Below are 14926 nucleotides of genomic sequence, written 5' to 3' on the forward strand. Positions count from 1 at the left end.
AATTGTGTATGCCCCCTTTACTCACTGCTTGATGTTTTTAATGTGATTTTATTAAACTGTTTTTAACTGAAGCAAAGTGAAAGCACCTTCTAATTCTTTGCCCATTGGAATATTGCTTTTGGGTGTACTGAGTTCCCTGCATCGGATCTAGTTCACCTTTGTGAAGCCAGGAGATGGTTAGCTGATACACCCTGAGATATCAGCCTGCTTCTACCAGCACACTAGGGTGCTTTTGCCATTTGGCTACTATTTATGTGTATCTACTCTTGGTTCTGCTGATCTACACATGAGGTGCCCCTCTGTTCTGTGTTTTTCCTGTAAGCTTATACAAATACCACAAGTAGAAATCATCTACTGCAGCAAAACAGATATTTAAACATATGTAATGTTAAAATATCACCAAAAACATTATATTTTCCACCATAGAAATAATTATTTCTTTAGATAATCCACCTCAGAAAAGAGGGAGGAGACAGAAAACAATATCTAATTCTCCAGAATCTCTTAAATAAAAAGAGAATAATATGAGTAAATATGGCAACGCTAGAAATCTTCCTATATATTTGTTATATAAAAGAAGATATAAACAAACAGATATAGTGCAAATAAGACCTTCTTACCACATGAGCATCAAAAGTACTAAGAGTAAACCACATCTGCAAAGTCTACAGCAGAAAAGAAAAAGGGAAGCATTTGTAAAGATAATGTGTTCTACAGTCAATAAAAGATATTAAGCATCTGAAGTCTAATAAGACTTAATTAAAGAGAATTAACATTTATAATGCTAATAATCCCACACACACACACACACACACATATATATATACTGTAAAAGAGAAAGAGAAAAAAAGAGAAAGAGAAAAAAAGCCTGGCCACCAGGAGGAGGCTAAGACACCTCAGCTAAATGCTTAAATATCCCTCCCCTATCCCCCCAGTTATTCGGCCGAGGGAACAAGGAAAAGTAGGAGAAACATCAGGGTATAAAGGTGCCAGAAGAAAAATTAAAAAGGGAGACACCCAAACCAAAATATCATATGGGTGGGGTTGTGGACTCTCCCTGCCAGGAAATTTTTTATCTGGTAAGCATAAATTTAGTTTTCTTTCCATAAAGCAGGGAGAGTCCACAACTTCATTCCTTACTGTTGGGAATACAATACCCAAACTCCAGAGAACACTGAAGGAATAACGGAACAAGAAATAGGCGGACCCTAATCTGAGGGCACCACAGCCTGCTAAACCTTTCTCCCAAAAGCTGCTTCAGCCGAAACAAACACATCAAACTTGTAACAATTAGAAAAACATAATTTATGCTTACCTGATAAATTCCTTTCTCCTGTAGTGTAGTCAGTCCACGGGTCATCATTACTTATGGGATATTAACTCCTCCCCAACAGGAAGTGCAAGAGGATCACCCAAGCAGAGCTGCTATATAGCTCCTCCCCTCTACGTCACACCCAGTCATTCGACCAAGAACCAAACGAGAAAGGAGAAACTAAAGGGTGCAGTGGTGACTGGAGTATAATTTAAAATTTAGACCTGCCATAAAAAACAGGGCGGGCCGTGGACTGACTACACTACAGGAGAAAGGAAATTATAAGGTAAGCATAAATTATGTTTTCTCCTGTTAAGTGTAGTCAGTCCACGGGTCATCATTACTTATGGGATACCAAAACCAAAGCTAAAGTACACGGATGACGGGAGGGACAGGCAGGATCTTTATACGGAAGGAACCACTGCCTGAAGAACCTTTCTCCCAAAAACAGCCTCCGAAGAAGCAAAAGTGTCAAATTTGTAAAATTTGGAAAAAGTATGAAGAGAAGACCAAGTTGCAGCCTTGCAAATCTGTTCAACAGAGGCCTCATTCTTAAAGGCCCAAGTGGAAGCCACAGCTCTAGTAGAATGAGCTGTAATTCTTTTAGGAGGCTGCTGTCCAGCAGTCTCATAGGCTAAACGTATTATGCTACGAAGCCAGAAAGAGAGAGAGGTAGCAGAAGCTTTTTGACCTCTCCTCTGTCCAGAATAAACGACAAACAAGGAAGAAGTTTTGCGAAAATCTTTAGTTGCCTGTAAATAAAATTTCAGGGCACGGACTGCGTCCAGATTATGCAAAAGTCGTTCCTTCTTTGAAGAAGGGTTAGGACACAGTGATGGAACAACAATCTCTTGATTGATATTCCTGTTAGTAACTACCTTAGGTAAGAACCCAGGTTTAGTACGCAGAACTACCTTGTCTGAATGAAAAATCAGATAAGGAGAATCACAATGTAAGGCCGATAGCTCAGAGACTCTTCGAGCCGAGGAAATAGCCATTAAAAACAGAACTTTCCAAGATAACAATTTGATATCAATGGAATGAAGGGGTTCAAACGGAACACCCTGTAAAACGTTAAGAACTAAGTTTAAGCTCCATGGTGGAGCAACAGTTTTAAACACAGGCTTAATCCTGGCCAAGGCCTGACAAAAAGCCTGAACGTCTGGAACCTCTGACAGACGTTTGTGTAACAGAATGGACAGATCTGAGATCTGTCCCTTTAAGGAACTAGCAGATAAACCCTTTTCTAAACCATCTTGTAGAAAGGACAATATCCTAGGAATCCTAACCTTGCTCCATGAGTAACTCTTGGATTCACACCAATGTAAGTATTTACGCCATATTTTATGGTAAATCTTTCTGGTAACAGGTTTCCTAGCCTGTATTAAGGTATCAATTACTGACTCCGAAAATCCACGCTTTGATAAGATCAAGCGTTCAATCTCCAAGCAGTCAGCTTCAGAGAAGTTAGATTTTGATGTTTGAAAGGACCCTGAATCAGAAGGTCCTGTCTCAGAGGCAGAGACCAAGGTGGACAGGATGACATGTCCACTAGATCTGCATACCAGGTTCTGCGTGGCCACGCAGGCGCTATTAGAATCACCGATGCTCTCTCCTGTTTGATCCTGGCAATCAATCGAGGAAGCATCGGGAAGGGTGGAAACACATAAGCCATCCCGAAAGTCCAAGGTGCTGTCAAAGCATCTACCAGGACCGCTCCCGGGTCCCTGGACCTGGACCCGTAACAAGGAAGCTTGGCGTTCTGGCGAGACGCCATGAGATCTATATCTGGTTTGCCCCAACGTCGAAGTATTTGGGCAAAGACCTCCGGATGAAGTTCCCACTCCCCCGGATGAAAAGTCTGACGACTTAGGAAATCCGCTTCCCAGTTCTCCACTCCTGGAATGTGGATCGCTGACAGGTGGCAAGAGTGAGACTCTGCCCAGCAATTATCTTTGATACTTCCATCATCGCTAGGGAGCTTCTTGTCCCTCCTTGATGGTTGATGTAAGCTACAGTCGTGATGTTGTCCGACTGAAACCTGATGAACCTCCGAGTTGTTAACTGAGGCCAAGCCAGAAGGGCATTGAGAACTGCTCTCAATTCCAGAATGTTTATTGGAAGGAGACTCTCCTCCTGAGTCCATGATCCCTGAGCCTTCAGGGAATTCCAGACAGCGCCCCAACCTAGTAGGCTGGCGTCTGTTGTTACAATTGTCCAGTCTGGCCTGCTGAAGGGCATCCCTCTGGACAGATGTGGCCGAGAAAGCCACCATAGAAGAGAATTTCTGGTCTCTTGATCCAGATTCAGAGTAGGGGACAAATCTGAGTAATCCCCATTCCACTGACTTAGCATGCACAATTGCAGCGGTCTGAGATGCAGGCGTGCAAAGGGTACTATGTCCATTGCCGCTACCATTAAGCCGATTACCTCCATGCATTGAGCCACTGACGGGTGTTGAATGGAATGAAGGACACGGCAAGCATTTTGAAGCTTTGTTAACCTGTCTTCTGTCAGGTAAATCTTCATTTCTACAGAATCTATAAGAGTCCCCAAGAAGGGAACTCTTGTGAGTGGTAAGAGAGAACTCTTCTCTTCGTTCACCTTCCACCCATGCGACCTTAGAAATGCCAGAACTAACTCTGTATGAGACTTGGCAGTTTGAAAGCTTGACACTTGTATCAGAATGTCGTCTAGGTACGGAGCCACCGAAATTCCTCGCGGTCTTAGTACCGCCAGAAGAGAGCCCAGAACCTTTGTGAAGATTCTTGGAGCCGTAGCCAACCCGAATGGAAGAGCTACAAACTGGTAATGCCTGTCTAGGAAGGCAAACCTTAGATACCGGTAATGATCTTTGTGAATCGGTATGTGAAGGTAGGCATCCTTTAAATCCACTGTGGTCATGTACTGATCCTTTTGGATCATGGGTAAGATTGTCCGAATAGTTTCCATTTTGAACGATGGAACTCTTAGGAATTTGTTTAGGATCTTTAAATCCAAGATTGGTCTGAAGGTTCCTTCTTTCTTGGGAACCACAAACAGATTTGAGTAAAACCCTTGTCCGTGTTCCGACCGCGGAACCGGATGGATCACTCCCATTAGTAAAAGATCTTGTCCACAGCGTAGAAACGCCTCTTTCTTTATCTGGTTTGTTGACAACCTTGAAAGATGAAATCTCCCTCTTGGGGAGAGGCTTTGAAGTCCAGAAGATATCCCTGAGATATGATCTCTAATGCCCAGGGATCCTGGACATCTCTTGCCCAAGCCTGGGCGAAGAGAGAAAGTCTGCCCCCCACTAGATCCGTTCCCGGATCGGGGGCCCTCAATTCATGCTGTCTTAGGGGCAGCAGCAGGTTTTCTGGCCTGCTTGCCCTTGTTCCATGTCTGGTTAGGTTTCCAGCCTTGTCTGTAGCGAGTAACAGCTCCTTCCTGTTTTGGAGCCGAGGAAGTTGATGCTGCTCGTGCCTTGAAGTTACGAAAGGCACGAAAATTAGACTGTCTAGCCCTAGGTTTGGCTCTGTCTTGAGGCAGGGCATGGCCTTTACCTCCTGTAATATCAGCGATAATTTCTTTCAAACCGGGCCCGAATAAAGTCTGCCCCTTGAAAGGTATGTTAAGTAATTTAGATTTAGAAGTAACATCAGCTGACCAGGATTTTAGCCACAGTGCTCTGCGTGCCTGAATGGCGAATCCGGAATTTTAGTTAAATGTACTACGGCATCAGAAATAAAAGAATTAGCTAGCTTAAGGGTTTTAAGCTTGTTTGAAATCTCATCTATTGGCGCTGAGTCAAGGGTCTCTTCCAGAGACTCGAACCAAAATGCGGCCGCAGCCGTGACAGGCGCAATACATGCAAGGGGTTGCAATATAAAACCTTGTTGAACAAACATTTTCTTAAGGTAACCCTCTAACTTTTTATCCATTGGATCTGAAAAGGCACAGCTATCCTCCACCGGGATAGTGGTACGCTTAGCCAGAGTAGAAACTGCTCCCTCCACCTTAGGGACCGTCTGCCATAAGTCCCGTGTGGTGTTGTCTATTGGAAACATTTTTCTAAATATAGGAGGGGGGGAAAAGGGTACACCGGGCCTATCCCACTCCTTGGTAATAATCTCTGTAAGCCTCTTAGGTATAGGAAAGATGTCAGTACACGCCGGTACCAGCGTAGTATCTATCCAGCCTACATAATTTCTCTGGGATTGCAACGGTGTTACAATCATTCAGAGCCGCTAATACCTCCCCTAGCAGTACACGGAGGTTTTCTAGTTTAAACTTAAAATTTGAAATGTCTGGATCCAGTCTATTTGGATCAGATCCGTCACCCGCAGAATGAAGCTCTCCGTCCTCATGTTCTGCAAATTGTGACGCAGTATCTGACATGGCCCTAGTATTATCAGCGCACTCTGTTCTCACCCCAGAGTGATCTCGCTTACCCCTAAGTTCTGGCAATTTAGACAAAACTTCAGTCATAACATTAGCCATGTCCTGTAGAGTGATTTGTAATGGCCGCCCTGATGTACTTGGCGTTACAATATCACGCACCTCCCGAGTGGGAGATGCAGGTACTGACACGTGAGGCAAGTTAGTCGGCATAACGTCCCCCTCGTTGTCTGGTGAATGATGTTCAACATGTACAGATTGACTTTTATTTAAAGTAGCATCAATGCAATTAGTACATAAATTTCTATTGGGCTCCACCTTGGCTTTTACACATATAGCACAGAGATATTCCTCTGAGTCAGACATGTTTAACAAACTAGCAATTAGACTAGCAAGCTTGGAAATACCTTTCAACTAAATTTACAAGTAATATGTAAAACGTACTGTGCCTTTAAGAAGCACAGAAAAAACTATGACAGTTGAATAACAATGAACCGGATTAGTTATAAAAACCAAATTTTTCCCGGTAAAAGCATAAAATTAGCAAAGGATTGCACTCATTAGCAATGGATGACTAACCCTTAATATCAGAAAAAACGTATAACATTTAAAATATAAGCGTTTTTTATCACAGTCAAAGCACAATCTCACAGGTCTGCTGTGAGTGATTACCTCCCTCAAAATAAGTTTTGAAGACCCCTGAGCTCTGTAGAGACGTTCCGGATCATGCAGGGAGAGCAAACAGACTTGTGACTGAATTTCTGATGCGTAGCAAAAGCGCCAAAATAGGCCCCTTCCACTCACACACAACAGTGAGGGAAGCTCAGTGAAACTGTTTTTAATTTAAAATAAACGACAGCCATGTGGAAAATGATGCCCAAAACAATTTTTCACCAAGTACCTCAGATAATTAAACGATTTAACATGCCAGCAAAATGTTTAAAATCTAATTATATGAAATGTCATTAAAAAGCCTGCTGCTAGTCGTTCACACTGCAAGTTAGGCTAAAAGTTATATGCATACAGTATTTTCCCAGTGAAGTTGCCATTCCCCAGAATACTGAAGTGTAAACATACAAACATATCAGCCTGATACCAGTTGCTACTACTGCATTTAAGGCTGTACTTACATTATATCGGTATTGGCAGTATTTTCACAGTCAATTCCATTCCTTAGAAAATAATATACTGCAACATACCTCTTTGCAGGTGAACCTGCCCGCTGTCCCCTGATCTGAAGTTTACCTCACTCCTCAGAATGGCCGAGAACAGCAAAATGAATCTTAGTTACGTCCGCTAAGATCATACAAAACTCATTTAGATTCTTCTTCAAATTCTGCCTGAGAAGAAACAACACACTCCGGTGCTGTTTAAAATAACAAACTTTTGATTGAAGATATAAAAACTAAGTATAATCACCACAGTCCTCTCACACATCCTATCTATTAGTTGGGTGCAAGAGAATGACTGGGTGTGACGTAGAGGGGAGGAGCTATATAGCAGCTCTGCTTGGGTGATCCTCTTGCACTTCCTGTTGGGGAGGAGTTAATATCCCATAAGTAATGATGACCCGTGGACTGACTACACTTAACAGGAGAAAAGTATGTAAGGAGGACAAGGTAGCTGCCTTACAAATCTGATCCATATAAGCTTTGTTCTTAAAAGCCCAGGAGCTACTGCTCTAGTGGAATGAGCTGTAATCCTCTCAGGAGGCTGTTTTACCACTGTCTCATAAGCTAGGCTGATGACACTCTTCAACCAGAAAGGGCGCAAAGGGACCATGTCCGCCAGTGACTCTGGAGGGAGGCTCTTCAATAAGAGCAGGGCTATTGAGTAACAACCCTCCCCTCTGATAGATTACTGGCTCCAGTGGACATTACGAGTACCTTGCCTGGGAGGACAGCCCAGGGAGGAATGGCTGTCTGAATTGGATGGACTGGTCCAGGATGAGATGGTGCTGGATGACAGCTACAGGGTCCTCCGATGGTATGCTATGCAAGTGTGGCCATGGCTGAGTGGTGGCATCCCCACAGAAGGCTTTGGCTATGGTAGCCCTGGATTACTATTTGAACTAATGGCAGAGGACCCAGATTTTGGGAGTCAGGCGGAGTGGAGATTTAAGGACATTTGTGAGTACCGAGGGAGCCTGCAGAGTCTCTCAAAGGTACCCTGGCTGCAAGACGATTTGGATTATATATGTGGCCAGGACTTGGAGATGGAACAGAGATACAAAAAAACTGCTAGATTGCATTAAACAGCATACCACAGAGCCTGCAGGGAGCTATGATACAGCAGTCTGGGAATCATGGAGGTTGGCCTCCGAGGAGTGGCAACAGAGCATAAGCGACAACAAGCTGCTAGATACAGATCAGCAGCCTGGCCCCGAGCTTATGGCCTTGGACAAGGAAGCCACCCCAGCAGAAGCGCTGGCAACAGGGCAGAGAGCCGCCAGCCTCTACCCAGCCCTTGCAGCAGCTCCGGGAAACCAGGGAGAGGAGGTAGTCATCCTCCCTCCCCTTACACAGAGCCTCTTCCTGGGAGAGGAGACCGTGGGTCTCTCTCCCCAGCAGCAGAGCCATCCCCTGGGAGCGGAGGTAGTCGTCCTCCCTCCCCATAAGCAGAACCCCTTCTTGGGAGAGGAGACAGTCGGTCTCTCTTCCCAGCAGCAGAGCCAGGAGCTGGGAGAGGAGACAGTCGGTCTCTCTCCCAGCGGCAGAGCCAGGAGCTGGGATAGGAGACAGTCGGTCTTTCTCCCCAGCGGCAGAGCCAAGAGAGGAGACAGTCGGTCTCTCTCTCCCCAGCGGAAAAGCCAGGAGCAGGGAGAAGAGATAGTTAGTCTCTCTCCCCTGCGGCAGAGCCATCCCCTGGGAGCGGAGGTAGTCGTTCTCCCTCCCCTTAAGCAGAACCCCTTCCTGGGAGAGGAGACAGTCGGTCTCCCTCCCCAGCGTCAGAGCCAGGAGAAAAGACAGTCGGTCTCTCTCTCCAGTGGCAGAGCCATCCCCTGGGAGCGGAGGTAGTTGTCCTCCCACCACTTACACAGAACCCCTGGTAGGGAGAGACAGATGTCGATAACTCTCCCCAATGGCAGAACCCCTTCCCGGGGGAGGAGACAGTCCGTCTCCCTCCCCAGCGGCAGAGCAGTTCCCATGGAGCGGCAGTTTCCCATGGAGCGGAGGTAGCTGACCTCCCTCCCTAACGGTAGATCTTCTTCTCGGGAAAAGAGACAGACAGTCTCTCCTCTCAGTAGCTTGGCAGGGTCTCTACCCTTTTCTCATCCCAGAGTATTTCTCACAGGAGGCTGGCCAGGGGGGTACCCGCTCATGCACAGGGGAAAAAACGCCAGCAGGAACCCCCCAGGAGGCCCCAAGCAAAGGGGAGTTGGGATAACCTTCCCCAGCAACCAAGAAGTGGAAGGCCACCGGACAGCCCAAGGCTGACCTGTTAAAGGTCTAGCCGGGTCTGCCGAACTGGAGGGGGGAGATGTCATGGATACCAGACCCCCAAGGCTAACCCCCACCCCCTTATTACCTCACCCCTGTTGTTTCTCAGCGGTTTGGGGCTCCTCAGAGCAACCGCAATCTCTGAAAGCTTTTGGTTGCTTGGCTTTGTCACAAGTACTTTGTTAGAGAATAGCTGGCCTCTGACCGGAAAAACCCTCCTAAGCTGGTCGTGCTCCTGGAACTCCCGGTCAGCCACAGAACAGCAGGACACCCGCTAACTTTACCCCTGGTCGCTCCAGTGGCCCTTTGCTCCAGAGCTCTGCTTTTTGGGTGATTGGTAGCCCCTAAGGAGGACAAGAGGTGGGGGAATTACCGGAGGGGAGCTCCTTTGGGAACGGGGGTTTTGGACACCCCTACCCCCATAACTTAAATGGACTGTATCTCCGGTCCCCAGTAAGGAATCACGCTGCTTTTTGGACTGTGGCATCTGGAGACAGAGAGCTTTCAAATGACACAAAGGGATCACCTCAAAACCGTCACCCCTATGTCCTGTGATTCTGTTGGACTATGGCTGCTATGGAGGCGCCGGTCTGTCTGGAGGGGCGGGAATATTGTGGGATTGTCCAGTGTCTTATCAAAATGAGCTTTGTGTATAAAAGGAGTATGTTTTACAATAAAATCAGTTCCTGTTTCACTTGAATGATAGTATGTCTAGTTATCTGGGTGGGCTCCAGTTAAAATCAATTTCCTGGGCTACATAGCACCACCTATGGCAGAGCAACCTAGTCTGGGTAGCCTAAGTCTGCCACTGAATACTTGTGCTTTTGGGCATCAGGGGTGGCTACAGGCTATGGTCACTCTGTGAGCAGAGGCAATATCCAATAGAAAAAGGACCTTCCAAGATAACAGTTTAATGTTAACATTATGCATGGGCTCAAACGGAGCCTGCTGTAACACACGAAGAACAAGATTGAGACTCCAAGGCGGAGCCACCTTTCTAAACACAGGTCTGATCCTAGTCAGGGCCTTAACAAAGGACTGCACATCCTGAAGGTCAGCTAATCTCTTGTGCAGCAACACTGAAAGGGCAGATATCTATCCCTTCAGGGAACTAGCAGATAGACCCTTCTTCAGTCCATCCTGGAGAAAGGATAAAATTCTGGCAACTTTAACCTTATGTCAAGAAAAACCATGCTCTTCACACCAGTGCAGGCAAGTGATGAAAGGCAAAGAATGACTGGGGGGATATGGGAAGGATATTTAAAGGGACATTATACACTAATTTTTTCTTTGCATAAATGTTTTCTAGATGATCTATTTATATAGCCCATAAAGTTTTTGTTTTTTTAATGTATAGTGTTGCTTATTTTTAAATAACATTGCTCTGATTTTCAGACTCCTAACCAAACCCCAAAATTTTATGTGAATACCGTCAGCTACCTTCTCCAGCTTGCTCCTGTTTGTGTAAAGGATCTTTTCATATGCAAAAGAAGGGGGAGGGGGGAGTGTCTTATTTCCCACTTGCAGTGGGCTTTCCAGCTACCTTTTCAACAGAGCTAAACTGAGAGCTTCTAAGTAAGTTTTTAAACAGTTTTATACTGGATTTTTATATCAGTATCTGTGCATCTTATTCTTTATAGTAGTGTCTATTACATGCAGTTATATGAAAGTGAGTGTATACTGTCCCTTTAAGCCTTTGGCTGGGGTGTTTTTGCCTCCTCCTGGTACCCAGGTGTTGTGTTTCCCAACAGTAAGGAATGAAGTCATGAACACTCCTTGGCTTATGGAAAGAAATATAGATTTCTGTGAAATTGACATTTATATGCTATTAATATATGAATCCTCTGTGTGGTAGAAATAATAGGATAAATATCTGTATTTCTACCTCCATTCTTTTGTGCATGAGAAACAAGAGAAATTAGGGAAAAAGTGTATAAACCTTTTAAATGATAATAAATACATATTATACAAGAGGAATAGACATGAGCATATAACAAACAAATACATATGAGTCCACAGAGCAGCATGCGGGGTGACCTCTGCTCATCTAGAGTGAATGGAAACATTAAGAAGCTTAACACTAGAAGCTTTAATATTTTAAATGATAAGGTCGTCTCCAATAGTGCCTGCCCCTACTGAGGGTAAACCAGCAAAGTGGCAAATGTCCCCTACCCTTAGCTTACTTAGCTAGTAAAGCTGCACCACACTTAGACCACAAGCCATAGAGGGGATAAGGGATTCCATGGACTCACCAGTCAGAAGTCTTCATCTGCAGTTATGTGGCTTTCTCAGTAGCCCCAGGTCTGACAGTACCAATTTTCATCCTCACAGGGACCTGTGACACAAGGAAACCAGCGTAACTAACACTGTATATCCCACAGGAAGGATAGCATAAATATACTGGATGTAGGCATGGGAAGCTTCCCCGTGACATCTAGAGCTAACATTCACCAAAACTCTTACTAAGAGGATTACATGGCTACTGACAACTTCCCTGCTCTTTAATAAAGGGAAACAACCCATTTAGAGCATAAAATCCAGAATTCAGCAGAGCACCACTCTCTGCCATCCTCCTGTAGACAAAGGCAAAAAATTACTGGGGAAGTGGGAGGGATATTTCAATGTTCTGTTTGGGGTGTCTTTGCCTCCTCCTGGTGGTTAGGTGAAGTATTTCTGATAGGTTATGAATGTTTATGTGGACCCTCACTGTCATTAGAAGGAAATTATTTTTTCAGGTAAGCATAATATGTTTCTTTGATAAGTAATAACATTTGATTTCTGAGTAAAACATTTCCCACATTCAGAACATGAAAATGTTTTCTCGCCTGTGTGAATTTTCTGATGTCAAATAAGATGGGATTTCAGTTTAAACCAGTTTCCAAATTCAGCACACAAAAATGGTTTCATATGTATGAATTTCTGATGAGTAATTAGATGTGATATTAGAGTAAAACATTTCCCACATTCAGAATATGAAAATGCTTTCTCTCATGCATGAATTTTCTGATGCCTAGTTAGATCTGATTTCTGAGTAAAACATTTCCCACATTCAAAACATGAAAATGCTTTGTCTCCTGCATGAAATTTCTGATGCCTAGTTAGATCTGATTTCTGAGTAAAACATTTCCCACATTTACAACATGAAAATGCTTTCTCTCCTGTATGACTTGTTTGATGTCTAATAAGGTATGATTTCCGGCTATAACATTTCCTACATTCAGCACATGAAAATGCTTTCTCTCCTGTATGACTTTTCTGATGTCTAACAAGATGTGCTTTCTGAGTAAAACAGTTTCCACATTCAGCACATGAAAATGCTTTCTCTCCTGTATGACTTGTCTGATGTATAACAAGATGTGATTTCCGAGTAAAGCATTTCCCACATTCAGAACATGAAAAACCTCTCTCTCCTGTATGACTTTTCTGATGTCTAATAAGACTTGATGTCCTATTAAAACACTTACCACATTCAGAACATAATAAATCTTTCTCTCCTGTATGACTTTTTTGATGTCTAAAAAGACTTGATATCCGAGTAAAATATTTTCCACATTCAGAACATGAAAACTCTTTCTCTCCGGTATGACTTGTCTGATGTCTAATAAGATATGATTTCCGGCTAAAACATTTCCCACATTCAGCACATGAAAATTCTTTTACTCCTGTATGATTTGTCTGATATCTAATAAGATATGATTTCTGGCTAAAACATTTCCTACGTTCAGGACATGAAAATGCTTTCTCTCCTGTATGACTTGTCTGATGAGTAATGAGATTTGATTTCCGAGTAAAGCATTTCCCACATTCAGAACATGAAAAAACTCTTTCACCTGTATGAATTTTCTCATGCCTAATAAGATTTGATTTCTTAGTAAAATATTTCCCACATTCAGTACATGAAAATGCTTTCTCTCCTGTATGACTTGTCTGATGTCTAAGATGATTTGATTTCTGATTAAAACATTTACCACAATTAGAACATGAAAATGCGTTATCTCCTATATGAATTTTCTGATGCCTCATAAGATCTAATTTCAGAGTGAAACATTTCCCACATTTAGAACATAAGTTCCTCAAATGATTTCTTGGATTTTGAAAAAATCTTAACGAAGCATCTGCATTCTGGCCATGACTAGGATTATCATAGTCTATTAATCCACCTGTAGAAAAGGAATACAATAAGAGCAATGTTAGTTATTAATGTCATAAATATCTTTTTAAACATTTTAACTGGTCTCACTAACTGGAGTGTTAGAAGAAAAAAAAAAGCAATTCAGTTTTTTAATTAAGTTTCTACTACAAGGGAAGGGACTATGACCTATAAACCTTTTCCAAGCAACCATAAAATTGATTAAGGGCAGTTTATTGGACAAAGATGATTATTTTTTAAGGATTCACTGGCATCTCATAATTGTTAATCAATAAAACAACCATATTGTACAGTTGCAAGAAAAAGTTTGTGAACCCTTTGGAATTACCTGAATTTCTTCATTGTTTATTCATAAAATGTAATCTGATCATCACAATTATAGACAAACACAATCTGACAAAACTAATAACACACAAATGTAATTTTTATTGAAGACATTAAATAACCGTTCACAGTGCAGGCTGGAAAATGTAAGTGAAATTCTGTGTTATCAACTTCACCAAAAGCTATTTGGAGTAAGGTGTTTCAGTTAAAGGGTCTACATTAAAATTGTTATTGTTTAAAAATATATATAATGCCTTTACTTTTTGCACAACCAACATTGTTAGATTAATATACTTTCTAACATTTAAACCTCTAAACTTCTGTCTGTTTCAAAGGCTCTATAGACAGCCTCTTAATCACATGCTTTTTTATTTGCTTTTCACAACAGGAGACTGTTAGTTCATGTGGGTCATATAGATAACAATCACCTAGATTACAAGTTTTGCGCTATAGAGGGTGCAAAACAAACGCAACAAAAGTTGCGTTATTTCACCCTCCATAGCGCTGCCATTACAAGTTTTGAAAAAGGCGCCTTGTGCGTGTGATATGGTTGCGTTGAGCTCCATACTGCACAAAATACAAGTGCTGCTTTGACGTGCTCATGCACGCTTTCCCCATAGACATCAATGGGGAGAAAGTGTTAGGTATTTTTCTAACACCTGAAGCATGGAATGAAAAGCTCCGTAACGCAGCCCCATTGATGTCTATGGGGAAACAAAAGTTACACCCCAACATAAACCCCATGTCTAAAAACCCCTAATCTGCCGCACCGACATCGCCGACACCTACATAATGTTATTAACTCCTAATCTGACGCTCCCGATATCGCTGCCACAGAAATAAAACTATTAACCCCTAATCAGCTGCTCCCAATATCGCCGCTACTATACTAAATTTATTAACTTCTACCTCCCCGCACCCCAACATCTCCCACACTATAATAAATCAATTAACCTCTATTCCGCCGCTTCCCAACATCGCCACCACTAAATAAAGTTATTAACCCCTAAACCTCTGGCCTCCCACATCACTACCACTAAATAAATCTATTAACCCCTAAGCCGCCAGCCACCCACATCACAACAACCTAAATTGAACTATATTAACCCCTAAACATAACCCTAAACCTAACACCCCCTAACTTTAACATAATTAAAAGAGAGCTAAATTAAAGTTACAATTATTAACTAAATAATACCTATTTAAAACTAAATACATACCTGTGACATAAAAACATAAATTATGCTTACCTGAACATTTTCTTTTCTTCTGATGGAAAAAGAGTCCACAGCTGCATTAATTTCTTTTGGGAAATAAGAA

At 42.8% G+C, this 14926-nt stretch overlaps 1 protein-coding gene across 1 annotated transcript in view; it reads right to left on the reverse strand.

Moving 5' to 3' along the window:
• Positions 1–11256: 11256 nt before the first annotated feature.
• Positions 11257–14926, reverse strand: part of LOC128657922 (zinc finger protein OZF-like) — a 35398-nt gene continuing 31728 nt past the window's right edge. Inside the window, exon 4 of the mRNA XM_053712349.1 lies at positions 11257–13292. Coding sequence (XP_053568324.1) covers positions 12121–13292 — 1172 coding nt within the window. The 3' untranslated portion in view covers positions 11257–12120. The remainder of the gene's footprint in view (positions 13293–14926) is intronic.

Source organism: Bombina bombina, chromosome 4 (assembly GCF_027579735.1).
Source record: "Bombina bombina isolate aBomBom1 chromosome 4, aBomBom1.pri, whole genome shotgun sequence".
NCBI classification, from domain to species: domain Eukaryota; kingdom Metazoa; phylum Chordata; class Amphibia; order Anura; family Bombinatoridae; genus Bombina; species Bombina bombina.